The sequence below is a fragment of the Arachis hypogaea genome, chromosome 15 (genome assembly GCF_003086295.3).
Source record: "Arachis hypogaea cultivar Tifrunner chromosome 15, arahy.Tifrunner.gnm2.J5K5, whole genome shotgun sequence".
Taxonomy (NCBI): domain Eukaryota; kingdom Viridiplantae; phylum Streptophyta; class Magnoliopsida; order Fabales; family Fabaceae; genus Arachis; species Arachis hypogaea.
The window spans coordinates 135,915,429-135,940,100 of record NC_092050.1 but is presented as its reverse complement, the minus strand read 5'-3'; the positions used below and the strand labels follow the sequence as shown (position 1 = coordinate 135,940,100).

The 24,672-nt window shown below is 32.2% G+C and overlaps 1 protein-coding gene and 2 long non-coding RNA genes across 3 annotated transcripts; 1 reads left to right on the top strand and 2 right to left on the bottom strand.

Annotated features, from left to right (window-relative positions):
* The first annotated feature begins 536 nt into the window (after positions 1–536).
* Positions 537–6,445, top strand: LOC112747176 (uncharacterized protein At4g15970). The gene is made up of 5 exons (XM_025795167.3): positions 537–697; positions 2,245–2,466; positions 3,992–4,360; positions 4,935–5,419; positions 6,239–6,445. The coding sequence occupies exons 2-5, from the start codon at positions 2,275–2,277 to the stop codon at positions 6,240–6,242; spliced, it is 1,050 nt and encodes a 349-aa protein (XP_025650952.2). The 5' UTR covers positions 537–697; positions 2,245–2,274; the 3' UTR covers positions 6,243–6,445.
* Positions 6,446–7,718: 1,273 nt separating this feature from the next.
* Positions 7,719–9,166, bottom strand: LOC112747175 (uncharacterized). The gene is made up of 4 exons (XR_003174819.2): positions 8,990–9,166; positions 8,700–8,791; positions 8,461–8,535; positions 7,719–8,326 (listed from the first exon to the last, which is right to left on the bottom strand). It is a non-coding gene; the product is annotated as an uncharacterized lncRNA (long non-coding RNA).
* Positions 9,167–9,939: 773 nt separating this feature from the next.
* On the bottom strand, positions 9,940–11,897 carry LOC112750824 (uncharacterized). The gene is made up of 3 exons (XR_003176019.3): positions 11,311–11,897; positions 10,937–10,999; positions 9,940–10,692 (listed from the first exon to the last, which is right to left on the bottom strand). It is a non-coding gene; the product is annotated as an uncharacterized lncRNA (long non-coding RNA).
* Between the last annotated feature and the right edge of the window lie 12,775 nt (positions 11,898–24,672).

The following is a 24,672-nucleotide window of genomic DNA, read 5'->3' as shown; positions in this document are numbered from 1 at the left end:
TATATGTATGTTATATGAAATATATAGAAATATTATGTGTAAATAAAAAATTAGTTATTAATGTATAAATACATGCGTAATTTAATTTTTTTATATATATTTTATATTTTAACATATATTTTATACGAGTGACTATTTATTAGTTAATTTTTTATATATACTTAACATGATTAATTGAATATAACTAACATGGCTCGGTTAATTTGGAATGTAATGAAGAACAAAAATAAAAATGATTTGATTTTCATTGAAATGAAATGATTTTATTTGATTTATGAATATTTGAAAAACAAATTATAATAAGATAAGATTTGAATTTATATGAAAATTAATTTGATTTAGTTTTGTTACATATTAATCCCCTTCTCTCTGACTCTCATACATATTTAGTAATAATATGGACGGTTATGATCTGACTCCAGAATTATATGTAATCCCCTTAATAATTTTCAAATTAAACGCGTGATACACAAATAAAGCAACAGTTTTATAGTATATATAGCACAAACAATTCAAATCTAAATATGAAACCCTCACGAAATGATAATTCATTTAGATCACATTAACTTATAAATAGGTTTAACTCTAAAAAGTATGAATTTTAGCCAACAAAGTGAAAGTGGAAAAGGAACTAATAATTATCACATCTGAAAGGAGTATTCAAGTGGCCGAAGGGCGTTCTCATCTCTCAATTACTGTAAGCTCCTCCTTTATGAATAATTATTATCTTGTATGTGTTTCTGTTTCAAGTTTTATTATTCTTTTTTTTTTTTTTTGGCCAAGGATTTGGTGGCCCTATTCAAGAGAGGGGTATTGGTAACCTTCCCAAAAATATTCACAAAATTTATTTCACAACTTACAATTTCACCACGCTATTTTTTGTTTCTCAATTTTGAATCATTTCTTCCTCCAAAAGACCGAAACCCTCTGTAGGCAACTTCATTCATTCTGGAGAAAACAAACAACCTTTGTTTCATATTAAATAGGTTTAATTATTCTATTGATCACTATAATTTTATTAAATTTATAATTAAGTCTATACTTTTTTTAATTGAGTTGTTCTACCTTACTTTTAATTTTATAATTAAATTTTTTTTAGTATAAAAAATATTAAAGTTAAATGAATATTTTTTCACAAATTGAAGCTATTCATAATTAAAAATTTAATTAAATTTTTGATCAAATATATTTTAAAAGAAACATTCTGTTAATTTTAATATTTTTAACATAAAAATAATTTAATTACAAAATTAAAAGTAATATAGAGATCAAATTTTAAAAATATATAAAAATTTAATTAAAAATTTAGTACAAGTATATGAACCAACATAACAATTAAACCTATTAAATATTATAAAGACTAAATGAAAAATTCAAAGGATTATTACCACTTTTTTAATCTATTGTTCCATGTATTGAGGGGCTTATGAGTTATGACAAAGAGAAAGTAGTACTACACTTAATGTCATTTTGATTTCTCACTTAGTTTTGGATAATCATGAACTAAAATACTAGTTATGCCTTAATTAAAATACTTTGTAGAGAGGGGAAAAGAAAGCAAAAAGAAAAGAAAAAGAAGAGATAGATTATTAGTGCCAGCTTGTCCTCCAAAGTGCGAACCTTGCTTCTGCGTTGAACCACACCATCCTCAATTGCTGAGAAAGGAAGAAGATGTCATGCATGGGAGATGGTGACAACTTGAGAAAGGAGATCAACGTTTTAGGGAGGATTTCAGAGAGAGGAGATTTAAAAGTTGAAATACATAAAATAACTCAATGAAATTGCAATTTGTTAAAATAAAATTCGGCTAAATTTTGTAAATATTTTTTAGAAGATTAGCTGTACCTCGCTCTCTCTTAGAGTGGTCACCGAATTTTTTACTTAGAAACATAATCATTTATACGTATTCCCTTATCAATATAAGTTATTAAAAATAATAATAATATCATAATATAGTATTAGAACTTCTATAATCTAAAAGTTTAAAATTTAATTCTTAAATCAACATAAAGTGAATAAAAAAAAAGTTTATATATATAAAAAATTCACACAAATATATAAAAAATTCTTGAATAAAAAAATATATTAAATATATAACTATTCGTAAAATGCAATTTCTATCTAGAGAAATGATTTATTACACCTCATTTTTGTTTTCTCTATATAAGTCACTCCCCTAACAAGGAAAATTAAAGCACATTCTAATTAATCCATTTTATGGTTTTTTTTTTTTTTTTTTTTCAGCACCCTACTTTTCAGCTATCAAATTCAGCAATGAAGACAACTGTTGACTCTAATAATGGTTTGGTTGCAAGAGGTGGTCATAGTAACTTGTTGGTGAGAAGGCCCATGCAAATCTTCATCTTCTTTGTTGGTCTTGTTTTGGCGTTGATGTTCTTATGCAACTATACTTCTCCCTTTGGAATTCCTATTCTCTCAGAATACTTCATCACTCCCTCAACAACGGCAAGGCTCTATGTCTCTATCTCACTTTTTTTTATTTGTATATGAGTAATGTATGTTAGAAAATTAATTTTTTAAGTTAATTTTAGCTATTTTTTTAAATTATTTATTTATTAAATTTTAAATTTTAAATCATAAATAATTATTTCTATATCCTAAATTATACACTATAAATTTTAAATTAATTATTATTAATTAACTAAAATTAGTTTCATATAATTTTTCAGTATGTTAGACTGTGTATGTATAGGGTATTTGACATTCTAATAAAAGATATCTAGATTCAATGGACAATAGGATATGTATTAGATAAAGTTATGTCATAATATTACTGTTAAATATACCAATTAGTCATAAGAATAATAAAGTGATGATGAAAAAAAAATTATTATTTTATTGATCTTTATAATTTTATTAAATTTATAATTAAATTTTTATATTTTTTAATTTAATTTTTATATTATATTATTTTTAATTTTATAATTAGGTCTTTATTAGTATAAAAATGTCAAAATTAGAATTTTTTTTACAAATTAAAAATATCTACAATTAATAATTAATTAGATTTTTAATAATATATTTTTTAGAAGGAATATTTTATTAATTTTAATATTTTTGACATAAAAAATGAGTTACAAAATAAAAAATAATATAATAATCTAATTAAAAAATATAAAAATTTAATTATAAATTTAATAAAATTATAAAAATTAATAAAATAATTAAACCAATGCAAATAAATATCATAATCTTGAGTACTCCGCAAAACGATGTTAAAAGTCATATTGTTTAAATTTGCTTTCGTCCTTTATTTTGTTTTTAGTGAGAGCTTGATGAAGACAATTAGAAATGTAGTACACATAAAAGTTGGTTATAACCCAAAACAACGTTGGAAGTAATTGACTTTTAGGCATTTATTTGATCCATATATATAGTTGTCAAATTGAAATTCAAATTGTGAATTAAAAATCCTATATATTTCGATGATTCACGAATAAAATCATATATAATAATTGTCAAACTGAATTGTTCATTACCTTAAAAGTTTCTCTATAGGCTATAGCTAGCTATGTCCACATTATACTTATCAATCTCTCACATGATTAAAGAATATGTTAGATAAAATAAACTCCGCCGCCCCATCCCAGATACGATGCAAGGACTAAATTAGACTCAAATTAATTAACCTATAATAATTAATTAGAATCAGCCCCTTTAGCTAGACAGTATATATGTACATATTAAACTTAATCTTTGTTTATTAGGTGCTTAAGAAAAAATCTTGAAAATGTTTTCAGTGAACATTAAACATTAGAAAAAATAAATTTCGAAATTCTTAAAAATAAAAACATCTAAAATTAACAAACACTTATTTTTAGTAAATTTTATATTAATTTTTTTGACAACTTATTATAATGTTAATTGAAATTGACTGTTACAATATTAATCTTTTAGCATTACTCAGTGTTTAATGACATTGTAAATAATGTTGTCTCATGATGATCATCATCTTTAATTTACGTAACAGGAAAAGAACGAGACGGTGCTAGAGAGTGTTCTAAGAAAAGCATCAATGAAGGATAAGACAGTTATAATAACAAATTTGAATGATGCATGGGCAGAACCAGGTTCAATATTTGATGTGTTCCTAGAGAGTTTTCGAATTGGGAACGAGACACAACACTTCTTAAATCATTTGGTGGTAATTAATTGGGACCAAAAGGCACATGCACGTTGCCAAGCCATACACCCACATTGTTATCAAATTGAATCAAAGAGTGAGAATTTCACAGCAAGCGAAGCATATTTTATGTCAAAAGATTACCTCCACATTGTGTGGAGAAAGATTGATTTTCTTTCCACTGTTCTTGAACTCGGCTACAGCTTTGTCTTTACGGTACATATATACATTTATTTCTTCTTTCTTTGCACACTCATAGTTCTTAACAAAATAATGCATCATCGGGAGCTAGTTTTGCATATAATCAATATTACTTAATTTTCAGTAAAATGCACATTTAAAAATATTTTCAAATGTAAAATTTGTCAGGTAATAAAAATTGAACCCGTTATTGAATCATAGAATTAGAGATTCGATTAAATTTTAATTGGAATTGAATTAAATATAATTAAATTTGACCCAATTTTTAGAACTATAAAATTTGTATATTTAAAATGTAACATGTAATGATAACTATAGTTAAAACAATATGGGTGATTATAAACTTTAATAAAAACTTTTTACTATTTAATAATGTCTTTTAAAAAATGTAATTTTAATTTTAGCAATGTTTTTTTAAGTGTTACTAAAAAATCATTTAGCCATTGTAATCAGTGTAGCTATAGTTATCAAAATTAATAAAAAAATCATTATAAAAATTTTCCAATATTATATATAAAGTAAATGTCAATACATGAATGATGAATCAATTATAAAGAGAATAAAATGTTATCTTTAATTTTTTTCATAGGATACAGATATAATGTGGCTAAGGAACCCGTTCAAACAATTTTATGGAGATGCAGATTTCCAAAGTTCTTGCGACGATTTCAATGGAAACTCGACGGACCTAAACAACGCTCCAAACACAGGCTTCAGCTATGTGAAGTCTAATGAGAGAAGCATTTGGCTCTACAAGTTCTGGTTCAACTCAAGCAGAATATACCGAAGAATGCATGATCAAAATGCGTTTAACATGATCAAGATGCACCCTAACATTTCCGCCATGAATGTGAAGATTAGGTTCCTAAGCACAACATATTTTGGAGGGTTTTGCCAACCTAGCAAGGACTTCAACCAAGTGTGCACAATGCATGCCAATTGTTGCAAAGGGTTGCAGAATAAAATCGATGATCTTAAAATCTTGCTTGATGATTGGAGAAATTATACGGCATTGCCAGAGAATCAGAAACAGCACTACTCACATCATTCTTGGAGTGTCCCAAAACATTGCAGGTAATAATGTAATAACAAAAATGCTAGGAATCAAGAGGGTATCAGCAAAAAACCAGCCAAATGTTTTTGGGTGAATCCAAAATTTCTCTCTAGATGGTGCTTATGCTAGGTATTAGGATGTTTCTTCTACTAAGTATCAAAATGTTTCTTTTTCATACTAAATGGATGTTTTTTATATATTTTATAAATTTTTTTATATACTACGAATCGAGATTGTTGGAAGTTTTGTAATTCCGCCCTTATTTCTCCAACGTATCATTCAAAATTTTAATTTGGGGTGAGAAGTAATTAATATCAAATATTATAAATTTAAAATAAATAAAATTAATTAAATATAATTATAAATTAGTTAAGTTGTTTACTTTTTTGCTGATCACCTCTTGGTTCTATATACTTTTTCATGTAATAATAACTAACTTAAATGTAATAAAAATTAAAACAATTTCGCTAAGTTAGCAATAAGAATTCTACCAACGTCTATTTACCCTATATTTTTTTAAATTAAAAAACGTTTAAAAAATAAAATAAATCAGCCCCAATCAACTCAAAACTGTCATATTTTTAATTACTAATTATTAATTATTATTGTTGGAATAAATGTATAATATTATATATAATAACTAATAAGTATATATTTATAGATGTTATTTATATGAAATTATATACATTAGGTTAAATAAGTTAATTTCTGATTATTATCTTTTTAGTATTACCGATAAAAAATAAACCCATTGTTTAATTTTTTTTATAGTTTCTACTTTTTGATTATTGGTCATTAAATAACTCTTTTACGTTGATTTTTGTTATCACTATGAATAGGTGATGAAGTTAGGAGAATTGTATCATCAATCATTCATAGCAAAGGATTAATCTAGATTGTCATGCCAATTTTTTCTCGTTGGAACATAAACTGGATGTAAGCAAATTGATAATACTATATAGGACACGGAGAAAATGTTGTTCAAGTGCTACGAATTTATCTTATAATTTTGTTTAAAATACAATTGCAAATTTCAATATCTTTTGGTTTAATATATATCTGTTATTCTCCCATTTTAATTAATATTTAATTTGTTAAGCATTTTTACTTTTATCCTCCTCAAATTACACAATGGAACATTTGCAGATAATTTTGCGCAAAATGATCGAAGTAAAAGATATTGTGCATAAGATAGAATATTTCTTTTACCTTGTTTATTTATGGTAGAGGCAAATCTCTCCACTGCAAGCAGGGGTGGAAATAGGCCAGGCCAGGCCAGGCTTTGTTCTTAACAGGCCTGGCCTGTCATACAGTTAATTGGCCTGAGCCTGGCCTGCAGTCTGTTATAAGCTCTTTATAAGGTATTAGGCCTGGCCTGTTATTCAGTATGGCCTGGCCTGAAGCCTGTTAAAAGGCCTGATATTTTTTTTTTTACAAAAATAAAAATATTATTTAAAAAAATTATATTTTAATAAAAATATTTATATGTAATATGTCATATATTTAATATTTATAAAAAAAATTTAAACTTTTAATGTATTTAAAATATACAAAAATATTTATAATAAAATATAATAGATTTAAAATATCTCATAATTTTGTTATAATAAATAATTATTTATATATTTAATTATATTTTAACAGACCCAGGCAGGCCTGACAGGCCAATAAGGCTAATTAGCAAGCCTGGGCCTGGCCTATTAACGTATTAAGGCTTTTAAAAGAGCCTGGGCCTGTGCCTATTTTATAACAGGCCAGGCCAGGCCAGGCCAAACACAGGCCAGGCTGCAGGCCCCTGGCAGGCCGCCTGGCCTTTTTCCACCCCTAACTACAAGAAAACATGCCTTTTGCTACGCTTTAAAAGCGTGGCGAAAAGTAAAAAAAACGTAGCGATAGCTTTTCACCACGCTTTTTGAACTATCGGCACGCTTTTGAAAGGGTCACAATTGCAAGGGTGCCGGTTGCTCTATCGCCACGCTTTATTTTTTGCCACGCTTTTAAAGATCACCACGCTTTAAAAGCGTGGCCATATGTGCCAGATATGGCTACGCTTTTAAAGCGTGCCAATAGCAATATATGGCTACGCTTTTCAAGCATACCAATAGAGAGACATATGGCTACGCTTTTAAAGCGTGCCAATAGAGAGAGATACAGCTACGCTTTTAAAGCGTGCCAATAGCAAGACATACAGCTACGCTTTTAAAGCGTGGCAAAAACTTTATTCAGTAACCTATAGTTTTTTTAATCTTTTTTAATCTTTGTAATAAAACCTTACAAAATTAATAGATAATTTTAAAATTTAGACAATGACCAATAATTTTAAATCCACTAATCCAACATACATAAACTTTCACAAAAAAAATGTTTAATCACATGACAGTATAACAAAATATCAAAAATAAAAATGATAACAACTACGCAATGTATTCCTAATACATGAATTACAATTCCAATAACTTTGCCATCCTATCTAACAATAATTTTGATCAACCTCCTCACATATGTGCACCCAATTCACCAAACTAATCATCAGCCTCCACTATGTGCTCAGAGACGTACAGCATGCATCCAGCTTCTTCTTCAGGATTTCAATGGCATTTAGCAACAACTGAGAAGTTTTTATGGCTCTGGTAGTTTCCACAGTAGCTTCTTCTTCAGGATTTTCGGGCTTCCCCATTGCTTCAGCTTTCTTGATGATGTTTTATGGCTCTAGTAGTTTCCACAGTAGCTTCTTCTTCAGGATTTTTGGGCTTCCCCATTACTTCAGCTTTCTTGATGACCTTATCATCATAGGTGTATGCCTCAGCATCAACCACCATAACCTGTTAAATACTAGCAGTGATAACCAAAAATCAACATGGTATTTGAATGCACTGCTCTTCATTATCATCAATAGAAAGTAGATAGAGCATGTCCTCATTCTCAAGCTATAAATAATAAAAATTAATAATGAATAAATGGATAAGAAATCAAACTTTTAGTTAATTATCATATCAAAGCCAATGCCACACTCTGTCAAATTAATAATAAACACTGTCTTCAAATGAGAGGTAATAACCACCAGCAAGTTCAGTTTCATTTGAGTTCTAGAGCTCTCTTCATGCTAGAAGAATCCTTGAAGTCGATGTAGGCAAAACTGTAAATTACACCTGGTGTCAATTTGCTAAACTCAAAGCAACACGTAACACAATCATTTTGAGCATCCAACTTGAGAAACAAAAGGATACACAAAAAATGAAATAGCAAATCTTTTACACTAAAAATAAACGAAAAGAAAAAGGATTTGAAGAAGAAACAAACCATTTAGGACCTCCAAACTCGAAATCTTTTAAGACTAACACCCTCGAGATCTCCCTACAGGAACCAAAATGCTCATTTAGGCTAGCTCTTATCTGCAACCACAATTTTGGCAGTATTCAAATATGAATTACAAAAAGAAACACATGTAAGGGAAGCAGAAGCAGACATGATAGAAATAAAATTACCTCTTCTCCAAGAGATTTATCAAAAATATTTGTGTCATATGACTAGAATTTCCACAACATGCAAATAATGTGTGTGTGCATGATTGAGAGACAATTTATGCTTACTTCAAGCCAAGTAGCTCTGCTGTAGCCCGTGAGACCAAGAACACCAAAGCCGGTCTCATCCTCTTCCCACCGGCGCTAAATATCTGCTCAGCTGCAGACATTAAAACTGAATTTTCTGCACCTACAATCTATCAGAATTAGAGCATCGTCATCAGATACATTAAGCATTAATTCAAACATTTACTGTTTGTAAAGTAAAAGAAAATCAAATGCAATAACACCAGCAGATAATAAGAATGATTAGGGCTAGACTAGCAAAATAAGGATTTCAATGAAAGTTAACAAGTCAACAAAAATGAATGCGGGAACTGATTGAGTTGAATCATTGAACAGTGAATATAATTCATTCCATTCAAAGTTCATATCTTTTTTCTGGTCAAGTTAAAGGCAATGCAACAGCTCCAGTTCAATCTCAGCATAGAGTAAACACAGAACACATCATGAATTTTTCTGGCTGAGTTATCTTTGCCCAAGGAATTTCTTGGCAGAACTTTCTATTGTCTGAAACAATACAATTTCAATATTAGGAGCTTTTTTTAATTATTTTTTAAGATATAAAAAGTACAAGAATTTAATTACAGAAATGAAAAGGCACACACCAATCTGATAATTTGATGAGATCTTGAACTCTTTTCATTTAGGTATGTCTCTCCTACCTGTCTCTGAGCTTCCAGGATAAATTAATGTAATGCTTGATTGTACAAACAACCTAAAAAAGAAACTATACAAGCTCCGTTACCTTCACAAAACGATAGAAGTCTTGCAAAAGCCCCCAATCCTGTAAGTTCTCCTCTGTAAGTTTCTCTAAAATAGATCCTCTCTGAGAAAAAAGAAATGAAACCAATCATTAGTTATGCAATCCATTTTATGAAATTTGAACCTAATATATGAAAGGTATTCACCTCAGGATCATCACGCAGCCTAAGTGGAGTATGTGGTGCAGCCTTTATCCTTCAAATTAGTAAACAAATTAGTAAATTAGTGCAGCCATTGGCATACCATGAATATAGAGAAAAGATAAACAATATTGTCCATAATGGTAATAAAATTGTAAAAGATAAACATCTCTGTACCAAGAATATAGAGAAAAGTTTTATTTTGCTCTGGTGTTTATGTATGAAGAATAAAATTTTAAAATTTATACATTAACACAAATCTAAATCAATAGAAGATAGGTCCAATCCATCCGACAAAAAGGAAATCCTATTTAGCTGTCACAGCAACATAAGATCCCTGTTTTGCCACTTTGCAGACATTTTAGGGTATTTTTCTCTCAAAAAATGTTATTATGCTTTAAATTAAGACATAAATGAAAGGATATTTCATATCAATAACTATTTCTGGTCTATTTTACGTATAGAATGCAAGGATTAAACAAACGACAGTTCCTAAAGGCAAAGATGGAAAGCTCTCTAGCTAATTTAAATATGCTTCTTTTTAATGAGCATTGAGTAATTGGAGTAGGACAAAATAATTTCAATGCAGCTACTATTGCATTTAGTCATGTACATAAGAATTGGATTGTATCCTTGTCAATAGTCCTCAATTTAGTATCTATGCAGTTGTAGCGTGTTTTGTCTCCAAGAAAAACGTCATTTCATTTCAAGTTTAGATATCTTATTATTGAGAAAATAAGATCATGGAGAGAAACACCTAACTGAGGATATAACATTCGTTGCATCCCGAGCACCCCCTAAACCAGCCTGTAGAATTAAATAAAAATACAACATTATGACTTTGGCCATCTCACAGTTTTAGGTTTAAATTTTTTAAAATAAAGACAATATTAACAATTAAACACTATCAAGAACTATCCATTATGTTGGCTTAGACAAAGCCAATATTATCTCAAGACTTTGGGGGGGGGGGGCAACATAGAAACAACAAAATCAGAACAATAACTTAATAGCCTGAAGCAATTACCAGTGAAGAAAATAGATAATTTACCTCAACAACAGCAATGTCAACATTCTCTTCAGCGAACAAGATGAATGCCATAGTAGTGAACACCTGAAACAACAGAGTAAACAAGTTAGCAAATACAAAATATCCAGCTCAATTGTATTAGAATGCTATATAACATACACAGAAACATCAGCTTATAGAATCATTAATTTGAGGCAATATTTCAATGCAAAACCAAATAATAGAGCATTAACTATTGCAATAGAAGTGATAATTTAGAAGATGCAATCCATCTTGAAAAGTACAGACAGAGGAGCAAACAATGACCAAGAGAATTTAATATACTATTCCAAACTGATTTTTGTCATGGTGCAGCCTTTATCTTCATTTTATTTATTTGAAATGAAACGTTATACCAGGAACAAGGGCAGATAAAGCAATGAAGCTCTGGCTGAGCTTCTCTCTACACTTCCTCTCAGCAATTGCCACCAGGGATACGAGCCGCGGTAACTCAATTCAATCACTTCTCCATCTAACTCAATTTCATCCTCCCAGTTCCTAATTTACCAACCTTAACAAGAAGACAGCAACTTAGTTCATTTTTTAACAATAAAAATCAATTTAACTAACACATTCAACACAACACAGCCACAACTAACTCATGCACTTTTAAAACATCCATATATTAAAAACTGTAATTTTTAAAATAAATCCCACTGGTTTCATTACAGAGTTTAAATCTACTTGCTACTTAAAAGAACAGTGATGTTATCCAACAACAACAAAATTGCTCAGCGATATGTTCAGCAACAATTCAACTTAGCAGCAACAAATTCAGCCCATTGATCATTTTTAACAACAAATTTAAGTATAATAACTTTCAGCAACAAAAACTTATACTTCAATTCTCGGAATATGATTTACAGCAAAACAAAATTAGCAGAATCATTATTTCAGCAACAATATCAACTTTCAGCAACAAATTCAAGATATACTGATGACTTAACAGGGCCAAAGGAAGATGAAACTCACTACCCAGGACCAACTCATGACGAAGGAAGCGTTGACGGCCGACGCAAAAAGACGAGCTTGCAATGGTGACAGAGCGCGACGAGCTTGAGTCTGAAACGGGAGCGAGAGAAGCGTGAAACCGGAGAGAGAGGGGTCGACGGCGAGACCAGCCGTGAGAGAGGTGAGCCACAGTGAGCTTGAGGGAGAGAGTGTCGAGAAAAGAGAGAAGAAACTTAAAGGAGGGTTACGGGTCGGAAGAGGGATTGCCGACAAAAGTATCGCGCGCGCCGGCAACGTTCTTCGGGGAGTGCACAATGAAGAAAGGTTAGGGGTTCTTCGATCTGATATTCCTCATCGCGGTTAGGGGATTCTTCGTGAGGCACAATGAAGACAAGGTTAGGGTTGTCTGATCTGGAGGGCTTAGAGAGCAATTGTCGCTTCGTGTGTGGGCTTAGGGTTATCTGATCTGAATGTGTTAGGGCAATTGTGAGAAGGAGAAAGTTAAAGTTTGGAAGAGTAGATGGTGTATTGCAATGGTAACTTAGTAATTTTGAAGGGAGTTCTCTGAAATTCTTTTTTTTTTATGGAAACCTTTTGGCCACGCTTTTGAAGCGTGCCAAAAGAGTTAGAGGAAATGGCCACGCTTTTAAAATGACCCTATAACAAAATTCTGTCGCCACGTTTTAAAAGCGTGCCTATTTCTCTCTATGGCTACGCTTTTTAAGTGTAGAAAAAAAAAGCGTGGCCAAATCTCGAATCAATTGCTACCCTTATAAAAGCGTGGCCATTGACCCTTTTCGCTACGCTTTTGAAGCGTAGCAAGAAAAAATGTGGCTAAATCTCTATTCAGTCGCCACCCTCACAAAAGCGTGGCCATTGACCACTTTTGGACACGCTTTTAAAGCGTAGAAAAAAAAAAGCGTGGCCATAGGCCTTTTTTCTTGTAGTGCTCTAAAATTATAAAGCTACATCTTGAGATTAAATTTTATACAAAATTTTAATTTTTTAAATAGAAGAAAAGGGTTAAATCAAAGACACTCAATAATTTTTATCCTTTCAGCTCTAAATTAGTGCAAAAATTAAATTATGCAAGAGATTTTTTATATTTTATCTAATCACGATCAGAAATAAAAAATGAAATAGAAAAAGATAAAAACAGCAGTGCATCTATATATCATGGTTTATCCTCCAAGTACAATGAGGCTCTCCATTATAAATTACGGTCGAATTTTTATTATAATCAAATTAATTATAACCATTAATTCCAATAAATTCAAATCAAATTTATCAATTACCTATATATGAGTCTAAACTAAGGTCATAAAAACCAATAGTAAACTCAAACCAAGCTTACCAAAACCAATAGATTCAAATCAAACTCGTGAGCTCAAACCAAGCTCAGCAAAACCAATGGATTCAAAGTTTCAAACCAAATCCGCAAAACTAGTGAAGTCAAAACTAAGTTCACCGAACTTGAATTACAATGAAACAATTTTTTTTTTCCTTCCTTTCTCTCTTACTTTTTCAACTGATACTTTTTATTAACTCTATTTGTCTATTTGATCATGATCGACAACAAAAAGCAAAATATATAACTAAAAAAAAAACATCCTATGAAAATTTTTTCTAATAAAAGAAAATGAGATATATTTTTATATAAGGATGATGTCACAGCATTGGATACACTCCAACACTACCGTATTGGTATTTAGACTTACTCAAAAGGTAAGATCAAGTTAGTCTAACCCTCAATATTTAACCAAAAAGCTAAGAACACAAGAGAAAAGAAGCTTTAGTGAAAAGAACATTTTATTGTTCAAATGTTTGTTATAAATGACTCACATACTCAAACTCTAACTCTTACCCCTTATTTATAGTCATCCACCTCCTCAATAGATGGTTAGGATTAAATTTAATCAACGGTCCAGATTGATCATTCTGAACCTTCACTACAAATATCTATCCTACCACATTTTCCTAAGTACTTCGTTCTAGATTATTCCATATTACTCTTCATACTTCTATATACATCTATACTCTTCTAGAATACTCTACGACTTTCTAGAATGTTTTAAAACCTTATAGGGTATTTTGGGACCTTCTAAGACATTCTAAATCGTTTCGAAATCATCTAGAGTATTTTTAAACACTCCAGAAAACTATACAAACACCGTTAAATCTAATCTTCTAAAATTTACCGTGACATTCTTCCCCACCTATTACACAGATGTCCTAGTCACGTTTTGTTCATGATAGTACTCTAATTGTTCTTGGAACTGCCACAGATCTTCTCAAGCTTCTCAACTAGTTTCGGCTATCGGGAGTCCTTTCCACTTGATCAAGTATTGGATACTTGGTGGTACTCCTATACGTCTCACAATGCGATTAGCTAAGATCTCTTCGATTTTCTTATCAAAGGATCTAATCAACCCAGACGGAGCATGACTTGAATCACCTCTGCTCGGTTCTTCTTGGTCTCCATGATATGGTTTAAGTATACTCATATGGAAGATGGGATAGATGTTTATAGAGGAAGGGACTTGTACTATGTAAGCAACCTCCCTAACACGCCCAATAATCTCAAATGACCCTTCCTATTTGCAGATCAAGTCCTTATAAACCTTGGAAAATGCCTTGAATTTTTGTGGAAGAAGTTTAATCGTTATCTTATCTCCCACTTGACACTACAAGAAATTCATCGGATACCGTCAGAATTACCATCGAAATAAATTTGGCGGTATAAATCTCGCAGATAATTGTTTACCGGTGGATTTTTCCGTCTGCTGCTAATTACTATCGAAAAATTTCTATTAGTAATTTTTACAGTTGAATTTCATCTCTGATAAATCTGATGTTAATATATTATTAATTAACACTTAAATTAATAATTATTGGCGGATAAATTCATCCCGAAAGTAGACTTAAATTTTAAATTTTTTAAAAAATTTGTTAATTCTCAAGTATTAAAATATGCTGATCAGCTAAGAGCATAACTTCTAATGAAATATAAGACAATAATAACAAGATAAATAACAACAATTTTAGATTTCTAATTATCCCCGTATGAGCAGAAAATCACAAATACTAATAGATAACAATAATTAGCAGCATATATTTCAACATATATTCCTTTACTCTCAACAAAGTAAAAATACACTTAATTTTCATGAATGAAAACTCAGTAGTTACCTAATGAACACCCTTAATTTTCAAGTGTTTGTTACAAATGACTCACACACCCAAACTCTAACTCTCACCCCTTATTTATAGCTATCTATCTTCTCAATAGATGGTTAGAATTAAATCTAATTAACGGTCTAGATTGATCATCCAAAACCTTTACTACAAATATCTATCTTACTATATTTTCCTAAATACTTCTAGATTATCCATACTACTCTTCATACTTCTATATATATCCACACTATTCTAGAATACTCTATGACCTTCCAGAATCTTCTAAAACCTTCTAGGGTATTTTGGTACCTTCTAGAATATTTTGGAACCATTTAGAGCATTCTCGAATACTCTAAAAAACTATACAAACACCGTTAAATCTAACCTTCTAAAATTTACTCTAACAATGAGGTAGAAATAAAAAAGAAAGAACTTCAAAAATAGAAGAATATTAGTGCTCTCTTTTCTTGCCTTTGAATTTTGAAGATTACAATATATATATATATATATATATATATGCCAATTTTTAGTTATTTTTTTATAATTTTTTAAATAAAGTTAGTAATTTTTTTATTATAATTGAGACTCTTGTGCTTTAATCAATATTTTTTGGAGTCGCTTTGATATATGTAGGAGATTGTTGCAAAATGTTAGACAAGACATAAGAGAATCAAGAACAAGAAGACAAGTCCCTAGAAGCACTAAGGAGAGTGGCATAAAATGCCCAAGCCAAGTGACACTTCCAGGAGAGTCAAATTAAGATTGGCTTACAATGTGCAAGCAAGGAAGAAATCTTGGCGTCGTACACCTTTGATGGAGACAAGAATGCAAGGAAGCATGGCATGACACGCTGGGCCAAAGGTCAGGGAGTGCCAAGATCCTTCCAGGGGAACCAAGAAAGCTTGGTGTGCCACGCCATGCAAAAGACATGCAACTCCTTTGCCAGAGAGATGAAGTGGCGTGTAACGCCAAGGAAAAAAAAGGGAAGCTTTGCGTGCAACACCTTTGAAGAGAATTTGCAAATGCAGTCATTCTTGACCTCTTCATACTCAAGTGATCATAACATGAGGTATAGAGGTCCAAATGAGGCAATTTTATTGGCGTTAGAAAGCTAACATCTATAGCTTCAGAATGGTATCCATATGTTTATAGTGGACGTTCAGTTTGAGCCACGCACGATCAGCACCTTTAAGCTCGCAAAAACAGTGCCTTACACGCCAAAAATTGAAGTGCCACGCTTTCGAAGAGGCCAAAAGCTGGCGTTACAGGCCCAAACTTTAACTTATATGCCCATGGCCAATTCCAAAGTCCAAGTGCCATGCCAACTATTCCAAGTGCCACGCCATTCTCACCAAGTGCCACGCCACTCTTGCCAAGTTACACGCCAAACCCAAGACCACATCCAAGCCCATGATTTTGATAAAGTTCAAGGAACCACTTTGTTTTGAATTTAAGGATAAGATCACTCTCTAATTTAGATTAATTACTAAAGATTTGATTAGATTTGATTTGATTTTGTTTGATTTGTTTTGAATTTGAGTTTTAGGTCTTAGCTTAGAATTTAAATAAGTAGGGGGCATTTAGCTAAATACACATCACACCAAATAATTTATCTCTGTTTTACATTCACCATGAGAAACTAATCTTCTATTGTTAAGGTTAGGAGTTCTATTTATTCTTTTATGGATTATTAATCTAAGTGTTTATTTTATTTTGAGATTTATACTTTGATCTATTTCATGATTGAGTTTTTGTTCTTCATTTTTAAGGATTAAAATTGTTGAAAAATATTCTAACTCTGTTTTGGAATTTGCTTGGAAACTCTTTCTCATGACTTTTTAATTTGACTAGGAATAGTGTTTTAAAAAGTGTGTTTTATAAATTCTCATAATCTTCAATTGGTTTAGAACTAACTTGAATAAGGGACATATAATTCAACCTAGGATCACTCTTGAATTTTATATGAATATAAATCGGAGTTGTGCTTAATTAATCTCTTTTCTTGAATAATTGACTACAGAATTAGCGGTTAATTAAGTTAAGAAAATTTGAATTTTCAAAGAATTGGAATTTGATTATTTATAATTTGTCATGAATTAATCTTTTCATGCCTCAAAATAAATAAAGCATAAACATTGTTTTCCTAGAGAGTGAATATTTTCGAAACCTTAACATCCCTATCATTATTGTTTTTCATCACTTTGCTATTCTATTGCTTCTGTTTAAACTTGATTTCTCTGTTTTGAATTGTCTAATTAGTAGCTTTAAACTAATCATTGTTAATTTGATCCTTTAATTCTCATAAAAATGATATCCACTCACCATGGTATTACTTGAACGATCCAATGCACTTGCTGGTATCCGTGAGTAATAATTTTTGCTCATCATTCAGCTGCCACCAATTCTAGACTATTGTGTTAGCTATCACTGTTTTAGCATATTATCATTGCTCTATTATCATTGTGTCAAGTGTGCTACTACGAGGCGGTCCTTTGTCCTTCATCATTAATCATCCGTATAAAGATGTTATCATTTTTATCTTGCTTCGACTCTGAAAGGTATCGGACTCCTAAGGCTCAGGTTCAGAGGAATGAGAATTAGGGCACAGAATAGAGAGATAAAAAATATGTGAGAGAGAAGATGAATGAGTGAAATTATATTACGATGAGAGTACATGAGAGTACAGTTTGTGTTATACACATGAGCTTAACTAACTTCACTAGCTTCCATTTACTATTATATCCTTTCATCCTCCCTCAAACTCAGGGTGTCTTGGCTTTGCATCCTGAGTCTGTCTTTGAACTCTAAAAACTTTGTTGAAGAAATAGCTTTAATCATGATATCAGTAAGTTGAACATCCCCAGGAATATGGCTGATCTGTAATCTTTCTTTGGCTATGTGATCTCGAAGAAAGTACAGGTCAATCTCAAAATATTTGGATCTAGAGTGTTGCACTGGGTTGGCAGACATTAGGATAGCTCATTGATCATCACAATACATCATGGGCACAAGTAGAATAATTTGATTTTCAAGCAGCAGTTGCTTGATGGCAAGTTCAGTGGCAAGGATACACACCCCTCTGTACTCAGCTTTTGTACTTGACCTCAAAATAGATGTTTGTTTTTTGGAAGACCAAGAAACAAGGTTGAGACCCATGTACACACAGAATCCAGCAGTGGAATTCCTATCATCAAGATCGGATGTCGAATCTGAGTCACTATACCCAGTTACTTTGAGGTTGGATGATCTTTGAAGGTGCAAACCAAGGGTGCTGCTACCTTGACGATAATGAAGAATGCGTTTCACCGTCCTTTGGTGCTTGCATAAATTGATACACCTTATATACTGAGAAAGCTAATTCAGGTTGAGTTACTGTTAGATACTGCAAGCTCCCAATAGTGGATTTATATAGAGTGGGATTTTCAAATAATTTACCCTTATTTGCTGCTAATTTTAGATTGGATGTCATGGTTGTGGGCAGCGACTTGTAATTTTTCAGTCCAGCTTTCTTAATCAAGTCCAAGATGTTCTTAGATTGAGTGAGCAGCAATCCATTTAAAATTGGTCTAACTTTAATGCCTAGAAAGTAGTGTAAGTCTCCCATATTCTTGAGAGAAAAATGATCATTCAAGTTCTTGACAACTTCAGAGATAGCAGCAATTGAGGTACCCATGACAATTAAGTCATTGACGTAGATGAGAAGAAATACTATGGATGAGGTATTTGTTTTATGGAGCAGTGATACATTAGATCTTGTTGATGTGAATCCCATCTTTTCTAGAGCTTCAGTGAGTTTCATGAACCAAGCCCCTGGTGCCTATTTGAGACTATAAAGAGACCTAGTTAATTTGCAAACCATGTTGGTATTTGCTGTCAGTTTTAAAATCAAATGGTTGCCTCATGTAAACCTCTTCTTTGAGATCACCATTTAAAAATGCGTTGTTCACATCAAGTTGTTTGATTGGCCACCCTTTTGAGAGAGCTAAGGTGAGCAAAATTCTGATTATGGTTGGTCTAATTACTGGGCTGAAGCTTTCTTTGTAGTCAAAACTGGATCTTTGATGAAAATCTTGAGCAACTAAATGCGCCTTGTACTTGTTTATAAAGCCATCTGGGTGATACTTTACTTGAAACACCCATTTATTGCCTATTGCAGTTTGGTTAGGGGATAATTCAACAATTTTCCATGTGTGGTTTCTCATGAGTGTAGCATATTCTTCATCTATGGCTGGTTTTCAATGAGGGATTATCAAGGCTTCTTTTGCTGATTTAGGTTCTAAAGGTTTGGTTTCTATGAAGAAGAGTCTTGGTTTCCTAATACCACATTTAGCTCTAGTTGTTATTTGGTGGTTGTTGTAGGGGGAGAGGTGGGTGGACAGGTTGGGGTTGGACTTGGGGAGAGGGACTAGTAGATTATACAGGTTTAGGAATGATAAGGGAAGGAGGTGGTTGTGTTATTTGATGGATAGGTGGTTAATCATGTTGAGTAAGGGGTAAAGTTGGTTACATTTAGTGTTGTGGTAGGTTGTGGATTAAGAGGATGGATGGTACTGATTATTGAAGTATTGGGAGTGAGGAAGAGTTGTTTGCTGCATCTGAACTGAAACTAATTTTTTCTTCTTTGAAAAGAAAGATGCTTTCTTCAAAAATGATATTTCTGGTTACAATAATTTTGCCTGAGCTAATTAAACGTTTGAAGCCTTTGTGTTAAGGTGAGATTCAAAGGTAAACACAGGATTCAGACCTAAACTATAACTTGTGCTTGTTGTATGGTCTCGTGGGGAAAAAGCAAAGGCAACCAAACACCTTTAATATATCCATGGATTATGTCTTGCTAAAAAGCTTTAGAGCTAGGGAGTTGTAGTTTAATACTAATGTGGGCAGCAGGTCGATCAAATGTTCAGCAGTTATAAATGCCTTCCCCCAATATTTCAATGGTAGTCCTGCCTATGCCAAGAGAGTTAGACCCATTGTGGTGATATGCTTGTGCTTTCGTTCTACTGCTCTATTTTGTTGGTGTACATAGGGACATGAAAACCTATGAATAATTCCTTCACTACTCAAGAACTTTGTTAGTGCAATGTATTTCTTAGCATTATCATATTGTAACAATTTAATTTTTATTCCTAATTGTAGCTCTACTATTTTCTTAAACTGCATAAAAACTGTTTGGACTTGTGACTTGTGTTGTAAAAGATAAATCTAGGTATATTTGGTGCAAGCATTAATGAAATACAAATAGTAACGGGCTCCATTTATTGAAGAAATTAGGGAGGGACCCCAAATGTTAGTGTATACAAGTTCTAATGAATTATTATATTCAGTGCTAGAAACAGGAAAAAGGAAGTTGCTGATGAGATTTTCCTAAACAACAAGAAACACAAGTTGAATTAGGAATTTGGAAAAGAACATTACAAGACTTTAAGATACGAGAAATAGTATCTGAGGAGGGGTCTCCCAACTTTAAATGCCAAAGTTTGAAATTGGCTTCATTCTTAACAGACATGACGAGTGAAGTGAGTGACATTTTTTTATTGTTTAGACCGAAAGAATATAGATCATGATCAACCAACCCTTGGAGAAGAGTCTCCTTGATATCCTGATATTTAATCAGACATCTATCAACATGAAACTCAATCCATACATGATTATCACAAACAAATTTGTGCACTTAATAGATTCTTTGTAAGCTCAGGAACATGCATAAGATTTTGCAGTTTAAAGGAGTTTATAGATGAAAATAGTTTAAAGAGTGAGCTACCAATTTAAAAATGAAAAGGGAGTTACCATTACCAACTTGCACTTGTTCAGCTCCATTTTAAGGTGTGTATTCTGAAAATTGGCTAGCATCTGGTGTCATGTGGTGAGTAGCATCCAAATTCGGGTAATAAACTGTGGTAGGAGCTGCAAATGCTTCAGCAATTGTGAAGTTGGCTTGTGATCTATGATTGGAGCTGTTGCTACTGGAAGCACCTGAGAAGTCTTTGTTGAATCTATGCCAGCAATCCAGGGTAAAATGTCCATATCTGTTGCAAACTTGGCAAGTGAGTCTTTCTTGATAGCCTATAACCTCTGCCTCTGCGTGCCTCTTGGAGGTCCATATCTACGACTTTTTCCTCTTGTGAAGCTACCATAACCTCTTCCATTTGCTCTTCCTAATTGATTGCCTCAGCCAAAATTTTCTTGTGTATTTCTTTCATTGTTATACTTCTTTTGAGCTATATTCGCTTGAATCATTTTGGAGTCTGATTTGGTAAACTTCTCAATCCAACCTTCTTGCACTAACAGCAAAGATTCTAGTTCAACAACTAAAATTGGTATTTCTCTAGCATTGATTGCAGTGATAAAAGGTCCATACTCTTCTGACAAACCTCCTAAAATTGCAGTTACATTGTTGCTGATGCGTTCACATCTTTTGTTGTTTTTCTCACTTTTAATTCTTGTTTTCTTAGGTTTAATTATAGTTTCAACTTCTAATCTCATTGCTTTTAGTTATCTTTTGCTACTGAGGTATTTGCTAATTATTTTCAAAGAAATATAGTTAAAAGAAAGGCAAATCATGTAGCAAAGGAAGGTTGTTAAGGGAGCAAAGCACGGCATGGAGGATCAAGAGCCTAGCACGTAAGAATCAAGCCATGCAAAGCCATGCAGAAGAAGGAGAAGCCTAGGTATGACAAGCCCTGGAGAGGCAGGCAAGGTCATGCCATGCCTTGAACATTGAGAACTAGGAGTGCCACGAGGATGCAGGGGCGTGCCACGCCCTGGAAAGGAATGCAGGGGCGTGCTACACCCTATGAAGAAGATGCAGGGTGTGCCACACCATGTCAAAATCAAGCAAGGCGTGCCATGAGACATGGAGGATGTGTCACACATGAAGACAAGCTAATCCCTGGGAGCAATCCCAAGCCCAGGCAAGCCATGCCGAGAATGGGGTGTGCCACGCCCTAGCCAGACACAAGGGGACGTGCCACGTGAGATACGTGGCATGCCACGCCTTGACCCAAACTTAAGGGGGGTGTGCCATGCTTAGCTCCAAATCACCTAGCCCAGTATGCTTCCAATGCTAAATTCTCAAGGCCCAGCTTTAAGAATTTGATTTCAAGTGAAGATTGAAGAAGATTTTGTAATTAATTAGTTTGAATTTGATTTCATTATATTTTGAATTCTCAGATTTGAACTAATTAGATATTATCTTAATTATTCTTATTAAGATAAGATTAGGTTTTTAATATTTGAATTAGAGGAAAACTAGGTATAAATAAGTGAATTACATTCACAGCCAGGACGAGGTTCTTCTGCAACATTTTTACTTTTGATTTTGCAACCAGCATGAGTCACTAAACCAGTATCAGTTTTCTTTCGTTTTAAAGCTTTGTATTAATCTGTTTATGATTGAGTGTTTCGTTCTTCATCAATAAAGGATTAGTAGCATCGACAGGTGTGCTAATCCTGTTATGGATTTGTTAATTGATTCGACAGAACTGATTTTCAAATCGTGCTTGAAAACTCTTTCACATGGCTTTCTAAATCAACTAGACGTGGTAGTTTTCTAAGTGTGAAAGACAACACAATATTTGTTATTACCCTAGTTTTGAATACGTGGCATATAATTTGGATTAAGACAATTCTCGAGAATTGTATTTTCTCATAGAGAAACTGAATCATATTTTTGAACTTAACCTCTTTGATTAATCAATTGACTAAGACATTGGCGGTTGGTTAATTAAAAAGAAATCGAGGAGCCGAGATATCGGAAATCGGTTCTTTAGATTCGTCATGAACAGAGATTTGCAAGTTTTAGAATTAGATTAACAAGGTTTAATTCTTCCGAGAATATGAACATCTCTAAAACCCTAGACATTCACCCCCGTTGATTTTTTCCAATTCAACAAGTAATGCCAAAGCATTCAGCATTTAAGATTCCAATATTCAAGCATTCTAGGGTTCTACAGCATTCTTCAATCCAGGTTCTATTGATTTAATTAGTAATTTAATTCGATTTTGTGTGTTCAATCATTTAATCTTCGTGGGAACAATATCCACTCACCGTGGTATTACTTGAATGATCTGGTGCACTTGCCGGTATCCGTGAGCTTTATGTTTTGCTCATTAGTTGCTTCATTCACTTCTACTCCTATGAAGATTAATGCATCTATAGTTTTCTTGAATTCAAGTAAGTAATTTGTCATTGAACCCTCTTTGTTTGTGTTGTTCAACTTATTTTCTAACTGATTTTCTCTAGCTCTAGTTTGTGAGGCAAAGAAAGTTTCTGATCTCTTCCATATTTGACATGAGAAGATGCAGCCAACCATTCTAGTGGTGAATGAATCTGACATCGATGCTATGAGCTAAGATTTGAGGAGCGAATCTTGCCTCTTCCAGATCTTGTATTCTGGCGCAATTGTTCAGTTTCTTCGATCTTTATCAGAACTGAACATCGGGGGAATATTGAATGCAAGAACCTGTTCCATCCCATCACGACCTTCTATCGACGTTTCCGCTTGATCTCTCCAAGACAGATAATTTAATTCATCTAGCTTGATTCGAATTAGATTCGAGAAGCTGTGCAGCACACCAGCTCTATTGTGTAACTTTGTGTTTGCCATGGTTCAGGATATGAGCTCTGATATCATGAAAGGTATCGAACTCCCAAGACTTAGGTTAAGAGGAATGAAAATTAAGGCACGGAACAGAGAGATCAGAGATATGTGAGAGAGAAGAAGAATGAATAAAATTGTATTAAGATGAGAGTACATGAGAGTACAGTTTGTGTTATATACATGAGCTTAACTAACTTTACTAGCTGTCATTTACTATTATATCCTTTCAGACTCTAATTTTTCAATTTTAGCACTAAATCTGATGCTTTGACCTTGTAAGACAATTCAGGATAGTCTTTCTTTTAGACTTTTCACTTGATAATTTTGAGTCTGCAATACTAAAACACACATCAAATCAAACTAATAATTTAAGATATTAATTCATAATCCAACTCCAATCAATATTTGTCAGGGTCAAATTTGCAATTCTTTGTCCCTTTCCAATTTCAATACTTAATATGATATTTTGGCCTTTTGAGACAATTTTGATTAGTCTTCATTTTGAGGATTTTACTTATTAATTTTGAGTTTGCAACATAGTTGTAACTTGTAAGAATCAAACTGGTAATTAAACCGATCAGGCTATTAGTTTACTGATTTATTAGTTCAACCGATAAGTTACTGGTTGAACTGATAGAACCGGTCTTATGTAAATAAAAAATAAAAAATAGTAAAAAGTCTAAAATTAAAATTTAAAATAGATATCTTCACTAATATTTTGAAAACGATCAAACTTCAACAAATTATAATCAAGTTATAATCCAATTATCATTAAATAAAAATATAAAATTCTAGTATCTTTTTATAATAAAAATTTTTTAATTTTATTTTCATACTAAAATAATAATTTTTTATTTCAATAACTAACTAATTAGTTTATATTTATTATATTATTTTTATTAAAAAATAATATTTGATAAATATCATAAAATCATAATATTTGGTATTTTTATTTATATATGTTTAATAATATTCATATTAATAATTATG